This window comes from Palaemon carinicauda, chromosome 26, assembly GCF_036898095.1.
Source record: "Palaemon carinicauda isolate YSFRI2023 chromosome 26, ASM3689809v2, whole genome shotgun sequence".
In the NCBI taxonomy this organism is placed as follows: Eukaryota; Metazoa; Arthropoda; class Malacostraca; order Decapoda; family Palaemonidae; genus Palaemon; species Palaemon carinicauda.
In genome coordinates, this window is record NC_090750.1 from 83,822,791 (window position 1) to 83,850,415 (window position 27,625).

Consider the following 27,625-nt stretch of genomic DNA (forward strand, 5'->3'; position numbering starts at 1 on the left):
TGTCCAAAATATAGATATACCTTTCACCAACCTCATCCTTGTAGAGAGGATGGGGGAAAACTACTGCTTATAGAACTAGCATCAATGTCAGATCCAGCTTTTAACGGTACAAATGCTTCATCCCCAAGTAATGAGAAGGAAAAAAGAAACGGATGAACCATTCTACCTTCACTCCAATTTACAATGTGTATACTTCCTAAAAAGAAAGTTGTGAAGGTTGTTTGGTGCTTTAATACTCCTTCATAACCACTCTGACTGGAGATTCTTAGGAGTTTTACGAGGCATCAATACCCAACTTCGTGAGCTCCAGTTCAAGATGGTACCCCAATCCCTCAAAGGTTGAACCCATGAACCCCCGAAGGTAAGGCAGTGTCGTCAAGAGCCCTATTCTGACCATATGGACATCATCATCTTATTAGAAGCTTCAGAATCAGAATAAGATTACAAAAAGGAGGAAGAGTTGGAAGAGAAAGAAGTGAACTCATTTCGTCTTCTTACTAACTTTCCCCTGAGGCTCTAATAGTAGAGAAGTTAAGGTCTGAGCAACTAAGAACAACAAAGCTCCAGCAAGGGAATAAAACCACACGGGTTGCTCTGACTCCAACGACAACACTGTGGAACACAGACATGGGTGACATGCAAAGAGAGGGAAGGAGCCATGGGCCTTGGGGTGATAGGCATGGATGAGTGGCACTGAAACAATTGGCACAAGGTTGAAGGGTACTGGGCCTATGCACAAACGTTTTAACAGCCCTATGGCTTCTTATGCCTAACTTTAGGTTTCAGCACTATAACCACCAGTGCAGAAGCCAGAAGCCTTTTTCAGCCCTTTGGCACTGATATAGCCAAAACCACAGGAGAGGGTGCCTTCTTACAGTCGTCTTGAGTTTCTGACGCACTGCAAGGATCACCATTCATGTCGCTGTCTCTGAGGTCATTGGCAATGGCATCACATCTGCAATCACTGGGGTCACTGGCACTGGTATCACAAATGCAACCATTGGGGTCACTAACACTTGGGACATCAAGGTAGAGGTAGTATTAGCTACCAGTTCCCTTAAAAAAAGACACAGAGGGCCTACCTGCAAGACCTACATACATACATATACCAAGGCACTTCCCCCAATTTTGGGGGGTAGCCAACATCAAACAAATGAAACAGAAAAGGGGACCTCTCCTCTCTACGTTCCTCCCAGCCTGCAAGACCTAGGGATGGCAAAACTTTTCATCAGCAGTCAGCAAGAAAGAGCTTCCAGTGCATGTTGCAGTGCGACAATCACCTCATATTCAACCAATCCTGAATAATCTCCCTGATGTACCTCAAAGTTTTCCCTGCTCATTAAGCATACTCCCAGAGACAAAGCCAGGGGTGTATACTAGGAAGTTTTAGGAAACTGCATACTCAATAAGAAGCGTCTTACACAGTCTCTCTGACATTGTCTTGAGGTTTGCCCAGAATGACGCCAGAGAAGACCTATCCTTCAAAATCCTCAAAGAATATGCCTGACTTAATGAAAGGCAACAATCTATACTCGATAAATGGAGATATACTGCAGTTGCGAACCAAGGGCCTACGTTGCAGTGTGAGTGGTTCTGTTGTTGGTTTAGCCATAACCCAATGCAGTGTCCAACCTACACTCACATTCCTGCTCTGTTTCATCATTGGCATGAAGCCAATATAAGCCATTTAAACTAAAAAACATGAAAAAAATTAAACCAACCATACATTGAGGTTGAATACAAAAGTGACATCTTTGACAGGAGGGGGCATAGCTATTTGCTTATCTAAGCTCACCACCTGTCGTTAACTATCGTATTACCAATTTTAATGGCTGCTCTAGCTCTGCTAGGGACAATCCCCTAATGTAAAAGACATAAGGTTTGTATATTCGTTGGAAAAAGATAGATTCATGAATAACCTACCTCCAAAATATTCCTTCCCCTCTCAGAAACTACTTCTAAAATATCATATTACGGATTTTTCGTACTACTACAGCGCATGAATATGCAAAATTTCCAGACCATGGTATAATCCCTACAATATAGTATACAACAGAAAAATAAGCTTCTAATTCTTAAGTAAACTCATGCCTAGTATATATGTTTGACATTTGAGAGGATTTAAAAAGCAGAAACAATCAATAATGATATGAATGAAGAATAAGCCAAAATTAATAAAAACTATAATTTCTAAGCTAGGTACCTTTAGCGATAGATATTTCACTACAGAATTAAAAAAAAAAACAAATAATACTAAAATAATCTTTAGTAAAGATTAAAAACTTACAAGCAAATCTTGACGCATGTCTACTAAGAACTTGACTCCTCCAGAGAGTCGTGAAATTTGAGAGGCTACCCAATAATGGGGAGGTTGTAATGCCTGCCGTAGACGGTCTTCCCAACGCATTACATGAGCTTCTACATCTGGACTTCCATTTTCAAACTTGGAAAAAATAAAGGAATTACTGAATATTGTGTAGTTTTGGTAAAGCAACCTGAAAAAAAAGTGATTCATGATTTGGCATTCAAAATCATATAACTTGACTAATTATTTCAAAATCTTAAATCATTACTTAAATATAGATGTTTTATTGATACAAGCTTTTTACTTTTACTAAACCTTCATTGCAAGCTTAGGCCAGACATAAATTCTCAGAGGAATTTGTATTTTTTCTTGCTACACAAACATGAACTATTTCCAAAAATAGGATTTGTCTTCGGTGGTGCTTAGAACAGCCATTGAATTGTGAACAAGTTAGTTGGTTAATGAAAGGTGATGCGAGAGGAAATCCTCACCCACAGAATGGCCTCTTCTGTCCCTACACCTTGGACTGAGAAAGGTGGCTGATGTAGGAAATTTAATTGAAAAGACTCAGGATTGCATAGCTAGGGAAGTAAAAATTATGCTAAAAATTCATTATACATTATTATTATTGGGTGGGTCCACCATTGCTTCTTTTTAGCACCCTGTTTATCATATATACAAAGACCACTTTTTTCTTCATGTCCACCATCTCGACACTGACACTGAGGACACAGTGACATGCCCTTCACCACTGGTGTCACCAAGGAGACACTGGCACCGGGGAGCCTACGTGAAAAACCTAGGAAGGTTAAAACCTCCTCAGGTCCCACTCGTCGTCAGTGGTAACACAAATAGAGAAGAGACTCCAACCTACGATTGGGTGTGGTGAACATATGAGGAACCCCATATGCCACCAGAACCTGAAAGCCCGCCAACGTAGGTACGAGGGCTCCTTGATCCTGCTGCCCACTTCCAAAGAATGAGGTAGGGGAGTAGGGCCAGCAGCAGCAAAAGTGGATGCACCTGACGAGCAGAAGGAAGAAGCAAAGCTCTCTTCTTCCCCCTCAAAGCATACACCTGCCACTACAAGAAGGTCACAACCGAAACTTGGCACATGGGCATAATTGAGAACAATTAAGCTCTCTAGCAAGAGCACAGTGTGGATCTACAGCCAGTTTAACAAAAAACACGATGTAAAATTCATCCTCCTACAATCGAGTACATTGCTTCACAATATAGCAACCAACAGCTAGTATTCACTTCCTGAAAGGAAATGAAAAGTTTGCTCGAGGGCCCATTGGTACGTCCGTACTTGAGGCGGCCGAAAACATAAGTGAAGAGATTTTGACAGATAAGGGGACGGAGCTCCTCGCCCTCATGCCTACCTGTCGCTTAATTCTTGGTAAACGATTTAACGGCTTTTGCCCTAAAACATATTCCCTACCTAGAGGACGATGGTTTGTATCCACATAGGAACTACTAGTACTCCTAAGAGAAATACTATACAGTATATAGATTTTCCTACAACTGCTCTTATAAAGTTAGTCTTTGGTAATTTTTTCAAGAACACTATTTATATAATTTTTTTTCATTCTATGTCACTCCTTAGCCTACTGATATTTCTATCTTAGTACAGTATTATGAAACACAGTACAGTGCTGTACAGTATTTCATCAGCCACTATTACATGAGCTGAGTTGTGAATTAACTCAAAAGAAGTTTATGGTGAGAAAGATTTAGGTATTATCTTATGTTACACAAAAGAGAAGTAAAGCAATAGCCAAATACATATGCAATATTAACAAACGGGCAGTCTTAAAGCCGCAACAATTCCAAATGTCAGAAATTTTACTGTACTGTACATTATCTCGTTAATTTCCACCAGTTCCCATGAGTATTGCAGGATTAAAGGAAGTTTCACATTATTCATTGCCAGATTATCAATGGTGGACCTATACCTACCTGGTAGTCATCTAATTCCCACCCTTCTCCTAACATTGTGATCTTTTAGTGGTTATATACAGATCTACGACAACTCCAATTACATGGAGTTCTTGTGAGTTTATAAGAATGTGGTAGGTTCTCCCAGGGGTTAAAAAACCAGCAAAACAAATATATTTGATGTTCAAAAAATTATATTGATTTTTAATACCAGTACAAGGGTGCTTTGTTACTCTATCCAATTAGGTTATTTGAGCTCTAATAAATTGAAGATGTTTCTTATTCATATGAACACATCTTCATTATCCTATAATGTATACGGTATGAAATTCTATCATAACAATATAATGCTATAAAAAAATTGAAATCATTCTCATTAGATTTTTATAACGGAACCTTTAGTCCACAGATTGTGTTAATGAAACTATAAAACTATTGTAATTATTTCAAATATAAAATAATTTAAACTATATTTCAGTCCTAGTGATGATTAAAAAAAAAAAAAAAAAAAAAAGCATGAAAACCGCAAGGTAGTGCAACTTTAGCTGAAATATGCATGCTTGAAAGATACAGTACATTGATTTAGTCTTATCTACAAAAGAAAAGTCAAGAACAATAGCTTGTCCCCTTACCTCAGGATTAGTCTTTATTAGCTCTTGAACAGCATTGTGATCTATTGAAAGAGTAGTAGCCATGTGAATAAGAAATTCTGATCGTTCTTCTGTGCCGAGCTGGGTATAATAGTAGCACATGTCACGCATATCTTCCTATAATAGATGGAAATATTGACAATAAATATTTCTTTACATATTCAATTGCAGTTCAGAATTTCCAGATAATAAAAAGATGAAAAAGGCACTGAAATTAGATATTCTAAAAATTAAATATAATAACAATATATCCTAAACCAGGGATGTCCAACCTTTTAATTTAATGGGCCGCATTGCAAACTTAAATATTTAACTGGGCCGCGAAACCCCAGAATATCTGAGTACATTTTAATGAAAAATGACTATAAAACAAAACCATGTGAATACACTTTGTTACAACATTGTATTTTAATGTTTATATGTAGCTATATATAAAAAAAAACATTAAATTTAATCAACCAATATTAATTCAGTGACTTTTAACTTTGTCTTCCAGAATTTAATGAAAAAGGACAATATATAACAAAACCATGTGAATACACTTTATTACAACATTATAATTATTGTAATGTTTATATGTAGCTATACATAGAAAATAACCCATTAAATTTAATTAACCAATATTAATTCAATGAGACTTTTAACTTTGTCTTCCAGAATTTTATGCAAAATGACAATATAAAACAAAACCATGTGAATACACTTTATTACAACATTATAATTATTGTAATGTTTATATGTAGCTATATATTTAAAATAACCCATTAAATTTAATTAACCAATATTAATTCAATGAGACTTTTGACTTTGTCTTCCAGCCATATTGTTTTCAATATCTGCATCAAAGGATGTATTCTTAATTTTAAGAATGTTTGCTAAATGTCTGTCAGTCAACCTATTTCTCTCTGCAGTTTCAATGTTTTTCATGCTGGAAAAAACTGCTCGTAAGAGTATGTACTTCTCCACATATATACATAATAATTTTCTGGATAAATTTATAATTTGATTGAATTCATTGAGAGAATGCAATTTAAGGAAGTGTGTGCTCTATGGTAAGTTTTTCAACATTCCCGACTTTGCAGCTCAATCAGTTCAAGTTGGTACTCAACTGGTTCTTTATCATATTGAAATGAAAATGGATCATTAAATAATTTTAACTCAATATCAATCTTTTTAAAATCAGAAAATCTAACTGTAAACTCTCCAAGCAAATCTTCACATAATCTAGTATATTTTTCATAGTTTACAGAAAACTTTTTCTCTTTCAGATAGACTACGAAAGTGTACAATGTTACCAGCTTTTAGCTGTTCTATAAAAAGTTCTGATTTCTTTATAAAACTAGTTATCCGCTCAAACATCGAGGAACATAACTGGTCCTTTCCTTATAAATGCACATTAACTTCAGCTAATACTTTGGTGATGTTTACGAAGAAATATAAATAATTCAACCAGTCTTCCTTTTCTAAAAAAAAATCCACATTTTGCTTCTTTTTTTCCAAGAACACTTTTATTTCAAGTAACAATAATTTAAATCATTTTAAGGTTGCTGCTTTACTGAGCCATCTATTATTTTATTTATTAAATATAAAATATTTTAATTAAATTACATGAAGACACTCTAGCTCACTACATGATGAATTTGCTAAAAACTTCGTTTTTTTAATGAGAGTCGATAGTGGGCCGCATCCAAACATTGAGTGGGCCGCAATGCGGCCAGGTTGGACATCCCTGTCCTAAACCATCACCTGACCAGAACAAGGTCTAAATATATCCTGTCACTTTTATTGTGGGGAAGGTTACCTCAAATTGTTGGTATAAAGAAAAGAGGGTAATAAAAAGACAAATTACTATATTTTCTAACTATACAAAACAGAGTCCTTTACATAGGATAGATTATCAACGAAGTTGGAGAATATGGCAATTTAATTTTGTAATAATGTGTAAACAGAAGGCAGGTCCTACCGGCCGGGAGAAGGGAAGCCTCTCACCTTTGCTTGCTCACTGAGGACTCATTCTGATTGTAGCCAGGACTATTACGGTAGTAGGTGATGGCAGAAAAGTATGAGTACAGGACTCAGGTTTGTATAGTTAGGATAAATACAAAATCTCCAAATTTTGGAATGTTACCTTGTATACGACCAAAATAGGACGGGCGCTTCCCCCTTAGGGGCACACGCCTGAGGCACAACCTGGAGGGATTCGCAAACACAAGACTCGCAGCGGCATGGTGACAAGAGGCTTTGACTACGGGGAGTTGGGGGCCATGATCAGCAGGGTGCTCTGAAGAGCTAGAGTTAGGAGGCAAAGGCTTGCAAACTCGCTTACGAGGAACTTGAGATAGTGACCACTCAAGGGAGAACGGCTTCTTGAGCTGGTGAGAGAAAAGACCATCCTCGTAGGATGGAGGATCACGAGGTTCCTCCTGCTGAGCAAACTCAGCATGCTGAGTTTTACCCCCAGGGAGTAAGTGCACTAGGCTGGAACTCTGAAGAGATCTAGCCTGTAATTCCTTGGGTGAGTAACAATCACTGTGGAGGTAGCTATGCACTTCTGCAATGCCCCAAACTTCAAAACCTCTAATAGCTGTTCCTTAGTGGGGGGGAACCGGAAAGCCCCAAGGAAGGCCACAACTGATGCAAAGCGTTAAGAGAGGTAGACTACCCCTGGGTGGAGGGCATGCTGCTTCGCTAGAGGATGTGGCGGTGTCTTCCGGGCCTGAAGGTTGTCCGGCGGTCAGATGGCCATTGCTTTTGCTTGACAAGCCTCCGGAGGAAAAGAGTTTGAAGGGCCTCCGGAGAAAGCCAAACAAGAAGAAGCAGAGGGAAGAGTACGAGGCGCCTGAGAAAAAAGTCAGCATGACCAATCGTGACACTCATTGCATGCTTAAGCCTACGTGCAGGAGTGTCATGTGTATGAAGGGCAAAGAATAGTTGCAACTTCTCAAGACCACTCATACCTGAAAAAGAAAAAGGAAACTTTAATAAGTTTTACAGCCAGTTAAAGGGAGCGAGGCGATACAATACATCTTAACTCAACTAAGCCAAAAACAAAAGTGAGGGATCTCACTGGGTCAGTGTGTGAGTGGGGTGGTCTGTCTAACACCCCCACTAACTAGCGGAGGGTTGTTGTCACCTTGTGAACAGTTTATGGCTAGATTTCAGCTAGTGCCGAATTATAAATCCATAGTAAAGAACGAAGGGGTTGTATCTGTATAGGAACAAATATCCTTTTTGTGGTATCATTTTGGCATAGTCTACCTTCATCCCCAATCTTATTCTATCACACTATAAATGAGAGGGGATGCATTTTAGACTACAATACCACTCTAAAGTATTTACCAGAGCCTCTTTCCAACCCAAACAATGGGGTTTACATGTCATAGTAATTTCTTGTTTAAAGTTGATTCTTTTCCATAAAGAATGAATGGTTCATGAATTTTAGTTAGTTTCATTGTAATAACAAATGAACAACTTAAGAACTCAACTTGAAGGAATACAGTATAAGAAAAAATGTAACTCACATCAATGCTAAGTACACTATTTTTAGATCCTCGTTTCGATACAGCACGTTCTAAGGAATCTTTTGTTGCTTGCAGAAGCCCAGAAGGTGAACTCAGTGGCGGTGGAGAAGATGGTGGCGATGGCATTGGTGAAGGAAGAGGCGAAGGAGTAAAAGGACGATCCTTGCTCAACGAAAAACTTGACGCACTCAAAGAGAAGGGAGTGATGGTAACCCCTTTACGGATAATAGGGATTGGAGCTGTCATTATCCTGTTTTTAGGGGTCCTGAAATAGTATAAAAGAAATGCAATTATTTTGGGGACATTGAAAACTCTACTTTATCTGTAAAAAAATATAATTATCATGCAAGTTGCACAATCAATACAGTTGACCCTTTCCATTCGTTGTGCTAGGCAATGAAAATACCAGTGAATGTTAAAAATCCTGCATATATATGTTACTCCCTTTACATTCCCAGGCCCTCTAATGCCTTATAACATAAGAAAATCTTACCCTTGATAGAAAAAACAATGATAGCATTAGAGATCATAATCATTTACAGTTTTTTTCAGCTTTTATAGTTTATATATGAAAGATTTAATTCAATGTTGTTACTGTTCTTAAAATTTTTAGTTTTAATTGTTCATTACTTCTCTTGTAGTTTATTTCCATATTTCCTTCCTCACTGGGTTATTTATCTCTGTTGGAGCTCTTGGGCTTATAGCATCTTGCTTTTCCAACTAGGGTTATACTTTAGTTTGTAATAATAATAATAATAATAATAATAATAATAATAATAATAATAATAATAATAATAATAACAACTGAAAATACAGAAAAGCCCTCTACACAAAAATTATAAGCCATTATTATACAAGTTTGAAAAATCACTTACATAATAGCATGACTCATCTAACCCACTCACACCTGTTATATAACAGTGAATGCTGTCTTGTATTTGCTTTTATACAACTGTGAAATATGATGTAATTCAATGGGATGGAAGATATTTACTACAGTATAGTACAGATAATACTAAAACACTAGCAAAAGCTACTATCAAGCTAAGCACATGCATGAGCTTTACTACAAGTAACTTATGATACTTTTTGTAAAGTAGCACCTACACTCATCAGAAACTCTAGGGTTCAAGCATTCTAGTGTGCGGAAATATCTAATAAGTAGCACCCTTTGATTAGATTACACTTGGAAATTCAAGATATCCCAAAAATATCACAAATTACAAAAGTAATGTGCATTTTTTATTCCCATTCAATATTATTTATCATTCATTCCATTTTACCTTCCTATAGCGTAATTTTTCCTATAAGAAAAAGTAGTTGGAATACTAGGATACATTGAGATGTAATAATATACAATGAAACCGTGTATTTTTCCTAGGTACCCTAAGTTAGCCGTAATCAGTCGCACGGAGGCGTTAGCCCCAAATTAGGTAAGTAGGTAAGGACACGCCTTGTACGTTAGGTTAGGGGGGAAAATTTAGGATAATTGATGTCCATTTCAATCCAAATGGGAGGAACTGGCACCTGATATACAAAGGCTCCCAACCTGCTGCAGACTACCCCTCAAACCAACCCATGTCCGCTGACCTACAAACCATACCTAAGCGTCCGACCTCAGTGCCTGTCAGCAAAGCAAGTCTTACCCATTAAGAATTTTACATTTTAGTGAAGCTTAAGCCCAGCTAGCAAGCAATGACAGTAACCTACCAAGTTTTGGATCCACTATGACATTTGCCACCTAACTTGATAAACACGAATCACTAACCTTAACAGAAGGACACTGTTGGCCGAAACTGTACCAACAGAACGGTGATTAACCTTGTGAATCAGCAGCCCTGTGGCTGCAGCTGTCGTAGTAGTAAAATCTTTCCCTGAAGGTAGGCAGATCCTTGGCTTATTAGGCTTACTTTTCAGATCTAAAAATAACTTTACGCCTCTTGGAAGAATCCTCATTGACGCGCCATAACATGTATTCATACTACTATATGGGTGCAAACTATACAAGCATAGAACAATTAATGTTCCAAGATCCACACCTGTTTTTTGCAGTTAAATGTAAAAAAATGTCAAGGGTTCAGTGAGCAAAGATTGACTATTCGGGGGTAGGGATGAGGAGGCCGTCACCGCAGACCATCAAAACATAAACAAACATTACAGCCTCCGTATGAAGAGGAAAAGAAGAAGATATAAATGTTTTATTTAATGAAAAAGACGTAAAGAAAATAATAGGATATTTTTTATTGTGATATAAATAAAAAAAGAAACATTAAGCATTGTGTGAATGAAAAGACAAAACAATATAAGAGAAAAGTTCCTGGTTCCAAACTGCATATGAAGAGGAAAAGAAGATATGAAACGTTTTTTTTAGTGAAGAAAACCTAAAGAAAATAATAGGATAATTTTTATTGAGATAAATTTAAAAAATAAATATTAAACATTGTGTGAATTAAAAGACAAAACGGTATAAGAAAGGTTCCTGGTTCCTAATCGCTCACTCCGCGAAATAAATTTGCGGGCACTCTTTTGCCTTACAGATAGGTGCAAAAGCTTATCAGCTTATTCTTATTATTGTAACTACGCTTATTTTACCCCTACCATAAATAAATTAATAATGAAATTCTCAATCTTTACTTTTAACCCATTCTATCTTAATATCAGATAGGACACCACTTTGCTATCGTCAGTTTTGGAAAACTAGTGGTCGTTTAGACTTTCTAACTATACAGGCGCCGTTGCAAAGAGTATGCCTCACCCCATGAACTTGAAAGAATAGAAAAAAAAAAGAATTATATAAATGAATAAATATATATGTATATATATATATATATATATATATATATATATATATATATATATATATATATATATATATATATATTTATATAATATATATACAGACATAAACGCATATATATATATATATATATATATATATATATATATATATATATATATATATATATATATATATATATATATATATATATATATTTATATAATATATATACAGACATACACGCATATATATATATATATATATATATATATATATATATATATATATATATATATATATATATATATATACACACACATACATACACACACACACACACACACATATATATATATATATATATATATATATATATATATATATATATATATATATATATATATTTACACATATACGCATATATACACACACACACACACACACACATATATATATATATATATATATATATATATATATATATATATATATATATATATATATATATATAGGGGATCCAGTGTTATGAAGCTTCATCTCTGGTGGATAACGGGGGGAGGGTGGGCTGTGGCACCCTAGCAGTACCAGCCGAACTCGGATGAGTCCCTTGTGAGGCTGGGAGGAACGTAGAGAGGAGAGGTCCCCTTTTTTTTTTCATTTGTTTGATGTCGGCTACCCCCCAAAATTGTGGAAGTGCCTTGGTATATGTATGTATATATGTATGTGTATATATGTATGTATGTATATATATATATATGTATATATACATATATATAGGCTATATATATACAGTATATATATATATATATATATATATATATATATATATATATATATATATATGATTTGGAAATTGGAGAAGAAAATAAAAATCCCTTCGCCCAGCAACTGAACTGATATGGATATGGATAAGACAATCTTTGTAATGAAGGAAAGATTATTCTCAAGCTAAAAGCAAATTTCAGGGGAAATAAAGATTGTGTGTGACCTATGCAAACAATAAGAAAATACAGAACATTGATTTTTTATGCTCAAAACTAGGACAGTTAATGGAACAAGACAATAAGCATAGGTATATTGCAAAACTGAGCAGGGATCTGGTTTCTTACAAAAGTAGAGCAATAAATATGAAAGTAGAATTTAAAAAGTCCAAATTGATAACAATAGAGTGCCAACACTGATTATAGCAAGGTGATATTCAAACTCATTTCAAAGTAGAATGGGATAAAAGTAAAGATTAAGAATTGCATTAATAACGTTGTTTATGGTACAGGTAAAATAATAAGTACAGGTACTGTATAAGCTTAGAAACTTTGCCTTATTATGCGATTAAGTACTCGCAAACTTATTTTGCGGCGTGATAGATGAAAAATAAAACTCAATTTCATGAATCTACTGAATACATTAATGGAATGCAGTTAACAAAGGAGAAATATAGACTTTTCGGTTGTTTCTTGGTCATGGCACAATTTTTACTCTAACACTATAGCAAATACTATCTTGCTATTTCTCGATATTACATTATTGTGCATGGGCTGCAACTTAATGACTTACAAGTCACCAGTACTGAAGATATTTAAAGTATTTCCGGATGATACACAATTTCATTTCTCCATAAATGACATTGATGCCACAAACTTTTAACCAGGTTCTCACCAGTGTTAGGGAATGGATGAGTTAAACAATTAGAATTAAAGTAAAGTTTATTATGGTGGTAGGAAAGAAAAACCTAAAAAAACTAGTGTGACATACAAATGAATATTAAGAGCAACTCGGTCTAGGTATAGTAATGGGTCATGACGTCAGTGCTGCCCATCACTTGACTGCATCTGCAGTTCATCTCTCAAGGCTACTTGCGTTTCCAAAAATGAGAGCAGGCAACTTTCCCCGTATAAACGAACCTTCAGTGTTCAAATAAATAACGTAGTAGGAAAGGCTGGATATCACCTTAGCAATATTACCTTTGTGAAGAAATATCTGATGAATATTCTGTAAAGAAACTCGCGATAAACTGTTATTACCTGGATCGACTGCAACTCCAGAATTATTAGCAGGGCATGGAAAACAAACTGCTATTGATCCGATGCCAATATCCAAAATAATTGGATGAAGAAACTTTTCTAGTTTTTACTGAGAGATGAACAAGCAGGATTTAGAAAACGAATAAGTTGCACCGACCAAATTTCAATTTTGAGACAAGTACAGCAATGTGTAGAATATAGAAATCCACTTTTGATGGCATTTGTGGACTATGAAAAAGCCTTTGATAATGTGCACCGGCCAATTTTGAGGGGAGTCCTGTGTTATGGAATTCCTCTTATATATGTAAATTTGATTAATTCTATTCATGAGGATAGCAAGTACAAAGTTAATATTAGTAAAGTCCTATCAAATGAATTTCCACTAAACAGCAGAGTAATCCAAGGGAATGAGTTGTCACTTATGTTTATCCTCCTCTCTCTCTCTCTCTCTCTCTCTCTCTCTCTCTCTCTCTCTCTCTCTCTCTCTCTCTCTCTCTCTCTCTCTCTCTCTCTCTCTCTCTCACATATATATACTGTATATATATATATGTGTGTGTGTGTGTTAGTAAACTGAAGAATTATGGCCACAACTTCAAAAAAAAAAGGCATGAAATGGTAAATAATGATGCTAATAAACATTCATATAATTACTAAGTACAGTAGTTTAATCAAATGAACAGAAACATGTTTGAAACAAAAAAAAAAAACTACTTCTAATACAGTACTGTACCATATAAAATTTCACGCATTCAAACTAGAAATTTAGTAGTCATTAGGGTTAAATAATACTCAAACGTTTATATAAACTATTTACATTTAAAAAGTCAACAAAGATTATCTACATGACAAATGTAATAGATTGAATAAGCCAAAAAAGTAATTAAAACCTCATTCAATGCATAATAACATGTTCTATCTTTTTCATGGAATAGAAAACTACTGGATTTAGGAAATTTTCTTCCGTATAAATTTACCAAAATAAAGTGATTCCCTCATAATCTTCCCACTACTGTATAGTGCAGTACACAATTATATTCCCAAAAGAAACTTCTAGGACATAAACTATTCAATAAACGTGATCTTACACGACCAACGTGTTTGATGCAATAATTTTTGGTTCAAAATTTTTTATGAAACATTAAATATGACTCTAGATAAATTAAATTTTTAAGGCAATGCTAGGAATTGTGAAAAATATTTATCATATGGATTATCTTTTGAATTATGAGAGCAAAAGAACTTAGAAATATCTTGTAAGAGCTATAAGGGTTTTTATATCATGAAAGTTTTTAAATTGTAATATAAGGTGACCAATGGAATTTTTCAATGTATACTTTTTCTATAATACTACAAATTGTAAATAATCTGTATTTTTCCCAGCAATAAAAACCTGAATCCTTTAATGGGTTACAACTGATCATAATTTCTACTATCGGCCAATCAAAATTTGGTTGATTGCGTCGTGGTTCGTGCTGGGTAAACACAGCACATGCGTAAAAAGCAAGCGGAAGGTTGCTCATAGTGTCTCTTCACAACACTCTCCTGGTCAAAGACTTGCGGAGCGGTCTTGCGATCTCTGTAAAATTTTCTTTGAACAACTTCCACTCTTCTGGATCACCAGTTTCTCTCACTGTTACCCTGTCATATGCCACTTCCAACCTTTCTTGATATCCACTTTTTATCTCTGGTTTTTACAACTCTTCAACCTTCACTAACCCCCTTTTTTTTTTTTTTACATCACCTCACTCTTTTACAACTAGTTTTCCTTCAACCAAAAAATTATCAAAAATACCATTAGCCATAAGATTGAAAAATGACAATTAGACTTATCAACATAACAGTTGGAATGAATTACTTCAACAATTTCTAGAAATCTTTATGAAACAAAATTGCTATGCCTTTGCTTTTGCATAGTTATACTGGGCCCAAGGATGATCATCAAGCTGCATATCTGACTTTCTTAACCAGTTTTTATATTCATATAAGAAAATCTTTATATAGTCCAACTTCTTCTTCTCATCTTCTGAAGGTTCTCTTTTACCAGTCTCCTGCAAAAAAAATATATGCATAAAATATTACAATTTTAAAACAATTTTTATTTTTTCTTGTAATACAAACCTGAGTTATTTATAAGGGTTACTCCTAGTCTCATTTTCTCTATGACCAGACAATCAAAAGAAAATTGGTTTGATTGCATCATGTTCAGTGGCTAGGCAACCACTGCGCATACGGCTCATAAAGCTTGTTCACAGCGCTTCCTCACAACATTCACCTGGTCAAAGTCTTATGAGGCGATATCTTTGACAAATAACTCGGGTTTGTATAGCGAGGGAAAATAAAAAATGTATCAGATTTGTAGTTTATTCCTACATGGATACAAACTTCCGAGTCAATTACATGGGAGTCTTCCTTAGGTAGGAGGAAGTCTCTGTGAAGTTAAAAGGTATGCCCTTCCTCTCTCGTAGAAACAACTACTATACGTAATAGCAAGAGATCCAAGTGAATTATTTGTGAACAGTGAACGCTTCCTCGGATGACATTCCTTTCCCTTGTATCTAAATGAGACTAGGAGTAACCCACATAAATCACTAAGAATTTTGTATCCAAATAGGAATAAATTATATACTGCCCCTTTAAATAAAACCACAAATTTTACTCCAAATTTCATAAAACTAATCAACTAAAAAAAAACAAAAAACTACAGTATTTCATGCCATTTCAGACTACGGTACAAACATATATATTTTAGTCAGATAAGAAATCCTGGTACATGGCTACTAACCAATTTTATCATCATTTCCCGAGCATTATTTCTTGCCTTTTCTAACCACAACATTAGATTTTCGTCAGGCTGAACACCTCTATGATGCATTTCCCTAAGAAGTTCGTAAGTGTAGTAGTAATTATCCTTTACAACGCTGTTTTTCACCAAGATGTTCATTATTTCTATATTTGGTCTGTGGAGAAAGACAAATATAAAAGATTATTAGCATCCTAGCATGATAAAAATATAAAATTCATATCATGCATGTATATATTTATTCATATTTATCAAAAGTGAATCATAACTACAAAGAAGGGATATTGAATGCTGCATGACTTAAAATCCTACAAGATCCTTATAGACAAACATGAATACTTATTGTACAAAAATGAACAATGTTTAGCAAGTCTGCATTCAAAAAAACAATGTCATCATTAATTTCTATAAAGTATATCAAATAATAAAAGCAATTAAAAAACTTATATATTTTTCACTACAAACCTAAAACCAGCTGCATCCATGCTTTGTAAAAACTCTGTGGCACTGTCTAAGGTTTTACAACTTAGAGCTAGGCATCCAAATGTTATGAGGTCAGGTAGTAACCCTTGTTCCTGAATCAAAACTAGAACATCCTGAAAGAAATGAGAAAAAAAAAAACATCTTAATAATCGATAAAGACTTTTACATTCTATGATATCTGAGATAAATGATATCTCGCACCATTTAGATATCTCCTGTCAGAATCCCCGAACAGCGAGGTGCCGGTCAACATCCTACTACTACTAGCAATACCACGCCAGTGACGTCACTCCTTTTCATAGCACCACTATTTAATCCTTATTTTGCCTTAGTGTGTGAATTTCGCTGCGCTCGGGGCTGCCACCGCCACAACAGCAATACCCCGTCCCCGATGCCTCCAAGCTTCCTCCTTTCAATAAGAATAACCCTTGGAGGTTGGCATTGCATGCCACCTTCTCGGAGGGTATGTTGTCAATCGGAGATTTCGGTACCCGGCCTCTTGCGGATTATGAATTCTACCCGCCAGGTCTTGAATTCCCCTTCCCGGGCTACGCTCGCCTCAAGGAAGAGGCTCTGATTCGATTGGATAAGGTCCCAAAGGAAACTGTTAATTTTCCTAAAGAACAGGCACAGTCTGTCTTGGTCCGCGTGTTCAATGAGTGGGATTGCTTGAACACAATGATTACAGCCTACAAAAGTTCATATACTATGTTTGTGGCCGACGACCAGACCCCTACCCCATGTGCGACCAAGATCATAGAGACGGTCTTTCAGGCTATCAAGGAAGAGAAGCCTTTACCTCACCTCAGGGAGACCGACTTACCCTCCCTTCTCTTTCCGGGAGACGGTGAATGTTGGCGGAACGCCCCAGCTACCTTCTCGGTAGGTAAGTTGAGCCCGGACTGTGCCTCGACGCAGTTCAGCGAACGGCTTCCCAAACTCCCAGAGTCTCTCATTAAATTGGAATATGAGTCGAGGTGTAGATTCAGCAATCCCTTAACTCAGTTGCCCTTAAAACCAATTTTATGTCTTCATAACAAGCACTATTGTCTTTCACTCATTACACACATGAAAATTTTGTGTTTTGAAGACTATGAATATTTTTCCTTCAAATCTTAATAGGGATTCAAGCTTCACAGTGAGTTAACATATTAACCAGAAAGAAGGAAAAGAGGCTGTACCCCTTATTTTTTACATAAACCACTACGGTGGTGTTGCCGGTCATCAACACTACCGAGTGCCTACTCAAACGTTCTTGGAATGCTTGTAGTGCTAGAAAGGCTGCTTGGATTTCGAGGATGATATGTGGATGTATTTCTTCTTACGATCAAACACTTGACATGACCAGGTCATTCAGGTGTGCACCCAACCCTCTTTCGATACATCTGAGAACAGCTGCATGTCTGGAGGCAGTCAAATGGGACATAGATGTGTGTGGTTTTCCTCATTCAGCCACCAAGTTAGATTGCCTAGATCCTCCTCTCCCCCTGTAACAGGAACAGGGGATCCATGTCGTTTGACAAGGGATCATTTTAAACACCATTGGAGATCTATTAGAGATACTACTGCAAGAGTTATTAGATCCTTTGACTGGCCAGACAGTACTACACTGGATCCCTCTCTCTGGTTACAGTTCAGTTTTCCTTTGCCTACATATATACCGAATAGTCTGGCCAATTTTTTACACATTATCTCTGCCTGCATACACCTGACAGCACTTAGATTACCAATTTTTCTTCACTTAAGGGGTTAACCACTGCACTGTAATTTTTCAGCGACTACTTTCCTCTTGGTAAGGGCAGAAGAGACTCTTTAGCTATGGTAAGCAGCTCTTCTACGAGATGAACACACCAAAATCAAACCTAAATGACGATATGTTTGTAGGGACAAACAGAAAAATGGGTCAAAATAATTCATGATCAATAAAAAATGGAAAATGAATTAAGTTAGCAGTGCTGGTATGGTAATCCTCTGTAGAGTAAACATCTGGGGAATAATACTAGAGCTATTAACAGTACTCTAGGTTCATGAAAAGTGAGCTTATAGGGTGGAACCTATCTGTAAATCTAATACTGTAGTACTTTACACGCATATATAGGCTACTATCTTATATCCAATTTAAAAAAGGCCAATGAATCTTGGAACATTCTGGAGAGGATTAAAGTATATAAAAAAAAGCAAATATACATAAAAAAAATCCAAATAAATACTATACCTTAGCTCCAACGTTGTCTCCACGATAACAACGTTTACGTATGAGCATGTTGAAAAACTGGGTATCTGGTGTTAAGCCAATATTCTTCATAGATTCCAGAAATGACTGAAAGAATATTTATATAATTACAAAGAGGTGTAACAAAACTAACTTTGTATAACAAAATAAAAAAAAATTAATATACTGTTCCCTGTATTAACAATCACAGTAACTGTATAAACTATACTTTATGTCACACCACAAGGAATGTCTAACCTATTACCTATGGTAAACAACCCTGTTGCCCATAAAGGTCCGTTAAATACTAAGTCAGCACATGATGAAGTAAGTATTATGCACGTGTTTCAGTGATATTTCAGGAAATTTAACTTATATTATATATACTGTACAATGCAATCATACATAAAGAAAAGGAATATAAACTATATATACAGCAGTTACGAAAGACAAATGACTTTAAAAAATTTGTGATTTCTTCCCATCCAAATGCAAACCTCATCCTATGAAAGGAGACATCCTGAGATGGGAGGAAGTCCCTATAACCAAAATGGCTGGTTTTAAAGGTTTAAAGGCCACTCATGAATGGCAGAAGCAAGGGACACTGACATTGCCCTATAAATACAATGTCTAGCTTATTCTCACAGAGTACAAACCCAAGTCCTAGCTGAAAACTTGCATCGAGACCCGAGTGCTATTCCTCACTGTAAAGATTGATGAGCTTTCCTGTGTACATTATTATTTGCTCATTTCAAATGCTAAATTTCATGTGCTGACTTGCACTTTTTAACAATAAACACCATTTGGCAATTTATGACTAAGTTTCTCATTTTGACAAATGCACCCGCAAGAAGCTGGGCTGAATATTGTTTTTCTAGGCTCGACCTGTGTCGCTCCGTGAAATGCTCCTTATAGCACCATTTCAAAGGCATAAATATTGTTAAATATACCAGAGAAAAAAGATGCATGGAATGCCAGGAATAAACCCAGCTCGCTCACTCTAATTGAGTGTCGGTATAGTAACTGGGGCGTGTAAGAACCACGACCACAGGTCCTTCACCAGTTAAATATTGTCTTATTATTTCTATGACTACTACTGGTAATCAGTGCTGATATCTTATCAGAGTGTAATACTAATTCAGAATAATTCATTCTGATTTGGCCAATACAATATTAGATTTACTTTGTGCATCACAGCATGAATATATTCAGGAACACAAATGGAGACATGTTTTGACATTGATCAGCCAATAAGAGCTAAAAGGTAATGGTTCTATCCTGTATCGGGTATATGGAAAATTAAAAATAACACAAGTCCTGTACTGTATTTCTACAATGTACAAATTTTATAAATTGTTATGGTTCCAAAGACAGCAAGTTAATAATATTTACTTAAAAAATATATTACGTATTCCACACTCTAAAGATTCACCTTACCTCTTCTACTTCACTATTGGAAGGGAGAGAATCCAGAAGCTGTGTAACTGTTTTCAGATCCGGAACAACTTTGTCCTTGAGCATCTGTGCAAATAAACCAGCAGGGCCCCCTACCAAAGCTAATCTGCAATTGCGATAAAGAAAATACCAATAAGCTTTTAGTAACTATTTGAGGGTTACAATTTGTTGTCTAAATTATCATAGGTCCAAAAAAATAACACTATACCAGTAATTATAATTCCCAATTTTTATACTCATAGGGCTGGATAATCTCCCTCTTCTAATAATGCCGAATATACATGCATATCATACAAGTTTTGAAAACTAATTTTGAAGATAATTTCAATGGGGTCACATCATACACAAGATATAAAAATGTTATTTTCCTTAGTAAAATAAATTTTTGAATATACTTACCCGATGATCATGTAGCTGTCAACTCTGTTGCCCGACAGAAAAAAACCTAAGGTCGGGATACGCCAGCGATCGCTATACAGGTGGGGGTGTACACAACAGCGCCATCTGTCGAGTAGGTACTCAGGTACTTCTTGTCAACAAGAACCAATTTTCTCCTCGGTCCACTGGGTCTCTTTGGGGAGGAAGGGAGGGTCCTTAAATTCATGATCATCGGGTAAGTATATTCAAAAATTTATTTTACTAAGGAAAATAACATTTTTCAATATTAATCTTACCCGATGATCATGTAGCTGATTCACACCCAGGGGGGTGGGTGGAGACCAGCATACATGTTAACATTAGAAGCTAAGTATCCCGTATTTCATTTTAGCAGTTATTCAAAATAACAAACATAAAATAAATAAGTACCTGGTAAGGAAGTCGACTTGAACCATTACTCTGCCTTTTTAAGTACGTCTTCCTTACTGAGCCTAGCGATCCTCTTAGGATGCTGAGCGACTCCTAGGTGCTGAAGTATGAAGGGCTGCAACCCATACTAAAGGACCTCATCACAACCTCTAATCTAGGCGCTTCTCAAGAAAGAATTTGACCACCCGCCAAATCAACCAGGATGCGGAAGGCTTCTTAGCCTTCCGTACAACCCAAAAACAACAATAAAAAGCATTTCAAGAGAAAGATTAAAAAAGGTTATGGGATTATGGGAATGTAGTGGTTGAGCCCTCACCTACTACTGCACTCGCTGCTACGAATGGTCCCAGGGTGTAGCAGTTCTCGTAAAGAGACTGGACATCTTTAAGGTAAAATGATGCGAACACTGACTTGCTTCTCCAATAGGTTGCATCCATTACACTCTGCAGAGAACGGTTCTGTTTGAAGGCCACTGAAGTAGCGACAGCTCTAACTTCATGTGTCCTTACCTTCAGCAAAGCATGGTCTTCTTCCTTCAGATGAGAATGGGCCTCTCTAATCAAAAGCCTGATGTAATAAGAAACTGCGTTCTTAGACATCGGTAAAGCAGGTTTCTTAATAGAACACCATAAAGCTTTTGATTGTCCTCGTAATGGCTTTGTACGTCTTAAATAGTACTTAAGAGCTCTTACTGGGCATAGTACTCTCTCTTGTTCGTTACCAACCAAGTTGGACAGGCTTGGGATCTCGAACGACTTGGGCCAAGGACGAGAAGGAAGCTCGTTTTTAGCTAAAAAACCAAGCTGTAAGGAACATGTAGCCGTTTCAGATGTAAAACCTATGTTCCTGCTGAAGGCGTGAATCTCGCTGACTCTTTTAGCTGTTGCCAAGCAAACGAGGAAAAGAGTCTTTAATGTGAGATCCTTAAAAGAGGCTGATTGAAGCGGTTCGAACCTTGCTGACATCAGGAACCTTAAAACCACGTCTAGGTTCCAGCCTGGTGTGGCTAACCGACGCTCCTTTGAGGTCTCAAAAGACTTAAGGAGGTCCTGTAGATCTTTGTTGGTGGAAAGATCTAAGCCTCTGTGGCGGAAGACTGCTGCCAACATGCTTCTGTAACCTTTGATCGTAGGAGCTGATAGGGATCTTACATTCCTTAGATGTAAAAGGAAGTCAGCTATCTGCGTTACAGAGGTACTGGTTGAGGAAACTGAATTCGCCTTGCACCAGCTTCGGAAGACTTCCCATTTAGACTGGTAGACCTTGAGAGTGGATGTCCTCCTTGCTCTGGCAATCACTCTGGCTGCCTCCTTCGAAAAGCCTCTAGCTCTTGAGAGTCTTTCGATAGTCTGAAGGCAGTCAGACGAAGAGCGTGGAGGCTTGGGTGTACCTTCTTTACGTGCGGCTGACGCAGAAGGTCCACTCTTAGAGGAAGAGTCCTGGGAACGTCCACTAGCCATTGCAGTACCTCGGTGAACCATTCTCTCGCGGGCCAGAGGGGAGCAACCAACGTCAACCGTGTCCCTTCGTGAGAGGCGAACTTCTGCAGTACCTTGTTGACAATCTTGAACGGAGGGAACGCATACAGGTCTAGATGGGACCAATCCAGAAGAAAGGCATCTATGTGAACTGCTGCTGGGTCCGGAATCGGTGAGCAATAATTCGGGAGCCTCTTGGTCATCGAGGTAGCGAACAGATCTATGGTGGGCTGACCCCACAGGGCCCATAGTCTGCTGCAAACATTCTTGTGAAGGGTCCACTCTGTGGGGATGACCTGACCCTTCCGGCTGAGGCGATCTGCCATGACATTCATGTCGCCTTGAATGAACCTCGTTACCAGCGAAATCTTTCGATCTCTTGACCAGGTGAGGAGGTCCCTTGCGATCTCGAACAACTTCCTCGAATGAGTCCCTCCTTGCTTGGAGATGTACGCCAAGGCAGTAGTGTTGTCTGAGTTCACCTCCACCACCTTGCCTAGAAGGAGGGACTTGAAGTTTCTCAAGGCTAGATGAACTGCCAATAGCTCCTTGCAGTTGATGTGAAGTGTACCTTGCTCCGGATTCCACGTGCCCGAGCATTCCCGTCCGTCCAGTGTCGCACCCCAGCCCGTGTCCGATGCGTCCGAGAAGAGAAGGTGGTCGGGGGTCTGAACAGCCAATGGTAGACCTTCCTTGAGAAGAATGCTGTTCTTCCACCACGTCAGCGCAGACCTCATCTCTTCGGATATAGGAACTGAGACCGCCTCTAGCGTCATGTCCTTTCTCCAGTGAGCAGCTAGATGATACTGAAGGGGGCGGAGGTGGAGTCTCCCTAACGCGATGAACTGGGCCAGCGATGAAAGTGTCCCTGTTAGACTCATCCACTGCCTGACTGAACATCGGTTCCTTCTCAGCATGCTCTGGATGCATTCTAGGGCTTGACTGATTCTGGGGGCCGACGGAAAAGCCCGAAAAACTCGACTCTGAATCTCCATACCTAGATAGACAATGGTTTGGGATGGGACGAGTTGGGACTTCTCTATATTGACCAGGAGACCCAATTCCTTGGTCAGATCCATAGTCCATCTGAGATTCTCCAGACAGCGACGACTTGACGGAGCTCTTAAAAGCCAGTCGTCCAAATAGAGGGAGGCTCTGATGTCTGCCAAGTGAAGGAATTTGGCAATATTCCTCATCAGTTTGGTAAACACAAGAGGTGCCGTGCTTAGGCCAAAGCACAGGGCTTGGAACTAGTAAACGACCTTTCCAAAGACGAACCTTAGGAAAGGTTGGGAGTCTGGATGGACGGGGACATGAAAGTACGCGTCTTTTAGGTCCAACGAGACCATCCAGTCTTCCTTCCTGACCGATGCTAGCACCGACTTCGTCGTCTCCATTGTGAACGTCTGCTTGGTGACCAAAGCATTGAGAGCACTGACGTCCAGCACCGGTCTCCAGCCTCCTGTCTTCTTCGCTACCAGGAAGAGACGGTTGTAGAAGCCCGGGGATTGATGGTCCCGGACTATGACTACCGCTCCCTTTTGTAGCAAGAGAGACACCTCTTGCTGCAAGGCTAGCCTCTTGTCCTCCTCCTTGTAGTTGGGAGAGAGGTTGATGGGAGTAGTTGCTAGAGGGGGATTGCGCCAGAACGGAATCCTGTACCCCTCTCTTAGCAACTTCCCAGACTGAGCGTCTGCACCTCTGCTCTCCCAAGCCTGCCAGTAGTTCTTGAGCCTGGCTCCCACTGCTGTCTGGAGAGGTAGGCAGTCAGATTCTGCCTTTTGAGGACTTGGAACCCTTCTTCCTTTTGCCACGATGACTGTCGGCACGGGTACCTCCTCTGCTGGAGGTTCTGCCACGAAAGGGCGGGATGAACCTAGATGCTGGTGTGTCCATCCTAGGTCTAGGCACGGAAGGTAAAGCTGTGACTTTACGTGCGGAAGAAGCCACCAGGTCATGGGTATCCTTCTGGATCAACGAGGCAGCAATCCCCTTGATCAGCTCTTCCGGAAAGAGACACTTGGAAAGCGGAGCAAACATCAACTCCGACTTCTGGCATGGTGTGATCCTCGCAGACAAGAAGGAGCAAAGGTGATCTCTCTTCTTAAGCACTCCAGACACGTACGAAGCCGCAAGCTCACCAGACCCATCCCGAATGGCTTTGTCCATGCTAGACATGATAAGCATGGCAGAGTCCTTATCCGAAGGGGAGGTCTTTCTGCTTAACGCTCCCAAACACCAGTCGAGGAAGTTGAAGATCTCAAAAGCACGAAAAACTCCCTTCAACAGATGGTCCATGTCAGAAAAGGACCAGCAAATCTTAGATCGTCTCATAGCCAGCCTGCGGGGAGAGTCAACCAGACTTGAGAAGTCGCCCTGGGCAGAGGCAGGAACTCCCAAGCCGGGTTCCTCTCCCGTGGCATACCAGACGCTAGATTTGGAAGCAAGCTTGGTAGGCGGAAAGATGAAGGCAGTCTTCCCCAGTTGCTTCTTGGACTGCAACCACTCTCCCAGTACCCTCAAAGCTCTCTTGGATGAGCGCGCGAGTACGAGTTTCGTAAAGGCAGGAGCTGCTGACTGCATGCCTAAAGCGAACTCGGAGGGAGGTGAGCGCGGGGTTGCAGACACAAACTGTTCCGGATACAGTTCCCTAAACAGGGCAAGGACTTTCCTAAAGTCTAAGGAGGGAGGCGTAGACTTGGGTTCTTCTATGTCGGAGTGCGGATCGTCCAAATGCGCAGCTTCGTCGTCATCAGATACTCCATCATCCGAAAGCTGAGGAGGAAGTGGCAAAGGTGGAGCAGAAAGCTGAACGGCTGGATCAGGCAGCACGGGTGCATGCGTAGCTGCACTGGATCCAACATCATGCCGCTGCTGGTCAGTCTGCGAGCTGGCAACAACAAAAGCGGAGAGCTGGTGCGTGGGAGGGACTGCCGTGGGTTGCGGAGACTGCCGCATTGCGTCAAAACACGGCAGCTTGACAGCACCTTCCCACTGCTGATGCGGTAGCTCACGCATGTCAACGGAGGGTTCCGCATGAACATGCGTCTGGCAGGGTAGACTGCGCATCGGTGGAGGAGCTCTCACAGGTGGAGTGTGGGAGCAGGCAGCCGCAGTATCTGCTAAGCGCACAACCGTGGCAGGTTGTAGGTTAACAGGTGCAGTGTCAACCTTCTCAGCACGATACTCCTGCATGAAGGAAGCAAGCTGAGACTGCATAGTCTGCAGCATGGACCACTTAGGGTCTACCGTGGTTGGTGCGGCAACAGACGGAGTGATTGCCTGCTGCGGAACCACTCTACCTCTCTTGGGAGGTGTGCAGTCTTCGGAAGACTGCGGCGAGTCCGAACTGACCCAGTGGCTACACCTGGGCCGTTGGACTCGCTCGGAAGGGACCTTGCGCTTGAGAGGTCGTGAGACCTTGGTCCAACGTTTCTTCCTAGAAACTTCTTCCACAGACGAGGAATGAATGGGCTCACTCGTCTGTTTGTGGATGGGACGATCTCTGACAGATACGTCCGCAACCACTGAGGGTACATCCGTACGCTGATCAAGGCCTGTCGAACCCTTTGGTCCTTCGACATTGCTTCTCCCCTGGGCTTGGGAGCTTGCAAGAGGTCCCGGACTGGGAGGACGACTGGCACGAACAGATGCACCCTCATGCGCAACACTGACACTGACACTTCTCACCGCACTTGCACTCACTACACTTCCCACTGCACTTTTCGCTTTCAACTCTTTGACATCGGCCAAAAGTTGATTCCGGTCATTAGCTAATGACTCCACTCTGTCACCAAGAGCCTGAATGGCACGCATCATGTCCGCCATGGAGGGTTGAGCACTAGTAGCAGGGTCGGGAGTCACCACTACAGGGGAAGGAATAGGTTGAGGGGCATGGGGAGAGGAAAAATCAAACGAGCGAGAAGAACTCCTCCTGATCCTATCCTTCTCTAGCCTACGTGCATTCTTTAGGAATTCATTAAAATCGAATTCCGAAAGCCCAGCGCATTCCTCACATCGATCTTCCAATTGACAGGATTTACCCCTACAATTGGAACAAACGGTGTGAGGATCTATAGAGGCCTTCGGAAGACGCCTAGAACAGTCCCTAGCGCTACACTGCCTGTACTTAGGGACTTGAGAATGGTCAGACATCTTGAATTCTTGAATTAGCCAAAGGGGGGAATCCAAAATCTAGCAAAGTTCATCAACAATTAATCCAAATCTAATCAAAAAGCTATATAAGCTAATGATAATAGTTCCTGAATAGCGAAAGCTAAAATCTAGAGCGAATACATCACCAAATGCGTGAAAAACAACTCCAGAAACAACAGCGTATCCAAGTAGGTCTTGCCAGTGGCACGACAGAGGAAAAATTGGTTCTTGTTGACAAGAAGTACCTGAGTACCTACTCGACAGATGGCGCTGTTGTGTACACCCCCACCTGTATAGCGATCGCTGGCGTATCTCGACCTTAGGTTTTTTTCTGTCGGGCAACAGAGTTGACAGCTACATGATCATCGGGTAAGATTAATATTGAAAATTAGTGGGTGTACTCTTGGAAGAGACTATGTCTTTGTCCAAATAATGTATACATTAACTGTGGTTAAAAAATATATCTCTATTTGATATAAACAGGATTTTCATAAAACTGGCATCTCACTTAACTGTATCCCAATTATTTACTATTGTATGATGGTTGAAAATACAAGCAAAGCAGCTGTCATCCAATTTGGTTGTCTCTAACAAAGCCTCCGTTTTTTATTTGGTTGCTATTGTGGATGTGTGCATTTAGGCAACGATTATAACATTATTAACAATACTTTTACAATTTTCTTTTACTTTAACTTAATTAGAAAATGGGCTAAAGAAATGGAGTAAAAGAATTTAATCTACAGTATTATAATTTGTCTTATCAAAAAAGCTACTAGAATTATACACGAGGTACATGATAAAATCATTTTTTCTTGGGTAAAATTTGTATTCAGCATTATGAAGCTTCATCTGTGGTGGATAATGTGGGAGGGTGGGCTGTGGCACCCCTAGCAGTACCAGCGGAACTCGGTTGAGTCCCTTGTCAGGCTGGGAGGAACATAGAGAGGAGAGGTCCCCTTTTCTGTTTCATTTGTTTGATGTCGGCGACCCCCCAAAATTGGGGGAAGTGCCTTGGTAT

At 39.1% G+C, this 27,625-nt stretch overlaps 2 protein-coding genes across 5 annotated transcripts in view; both read right to left on the reverse strand.

Annotated features, from left to right (window-relative positions):
* Positions 1–10,570, reverse strand: part of LOC137619640 (malonyl-CoA decarboxylase, mitochondrial-like) — a 44,488-nt gene extending 33,918 nt beyond the window's left edge. Inside the window, exons 1-4 of one of the 2 annotated variants that reach the window (XM_068349842.1) lie at positions 10,457–10,570; positions 8,418–8,682; positions 4,879–5,013; positions 2,288–2,443 (exon numbers count right to left, since the gene is read on the reverse strand). In XM_068349842.1, coding sequence (XP_068205943.1) covers positions 2,288–2,443; positions 4,879–5,013; positions 8,418–8,663 — 537 coding nt within the window. In that variant the 5' untranslated portion in view covers positions 8,664–8,682; positions 10,457–10,570. Of the gene's footprint in view, positions 1–2,287; positions 2,444–4,878; positions 5,014–8,417; positions 8,683–10,185 lie in introns of both variants that reach the window. The other variant, XM_068349841.1, reaches the window with a different exon arrangement.
* A 3,443-nt stretch (positions 10,571–14,013) lies between these two features.
* Positions 14,014–27,625, reverse strand: part of LOC137619638 (pentatricopeptide repeat-containing protein 1, mitochondrial) — a 44,658-nt gene continuing 31,046 nt past the window's right edge. For all 3 annotated transcript variants that reach the window (XM_068349839.1, XM_068349838.1, XM_068349840.1), the window contains exons 7-11: positions 20,150–20,273; positions 18,716–18,820; positions 16,483–16,613; positions 16,000–16,174; positions 14,014–15,265 (exon numbers count right to left, since the gene is read on the reverse strand). In XM_068349839.1, the coding sequence (XP_068205940.1) occupies positions 15,110–15,265; positions 16,000–16,174; positions 16,483–16,613; positions 18,716–18,820; positions 20,150–20,273 (691 nt within the window). In that variant the 3' untranslated portion in view covers positions 14,014–15,109. The remainder of the gene's footprint in view (positions 15,266–15,999; positions 16,175–16,482; positions 16,614–18,715; positions 18,821–20,149; positions 20,274–27,625) is intronic.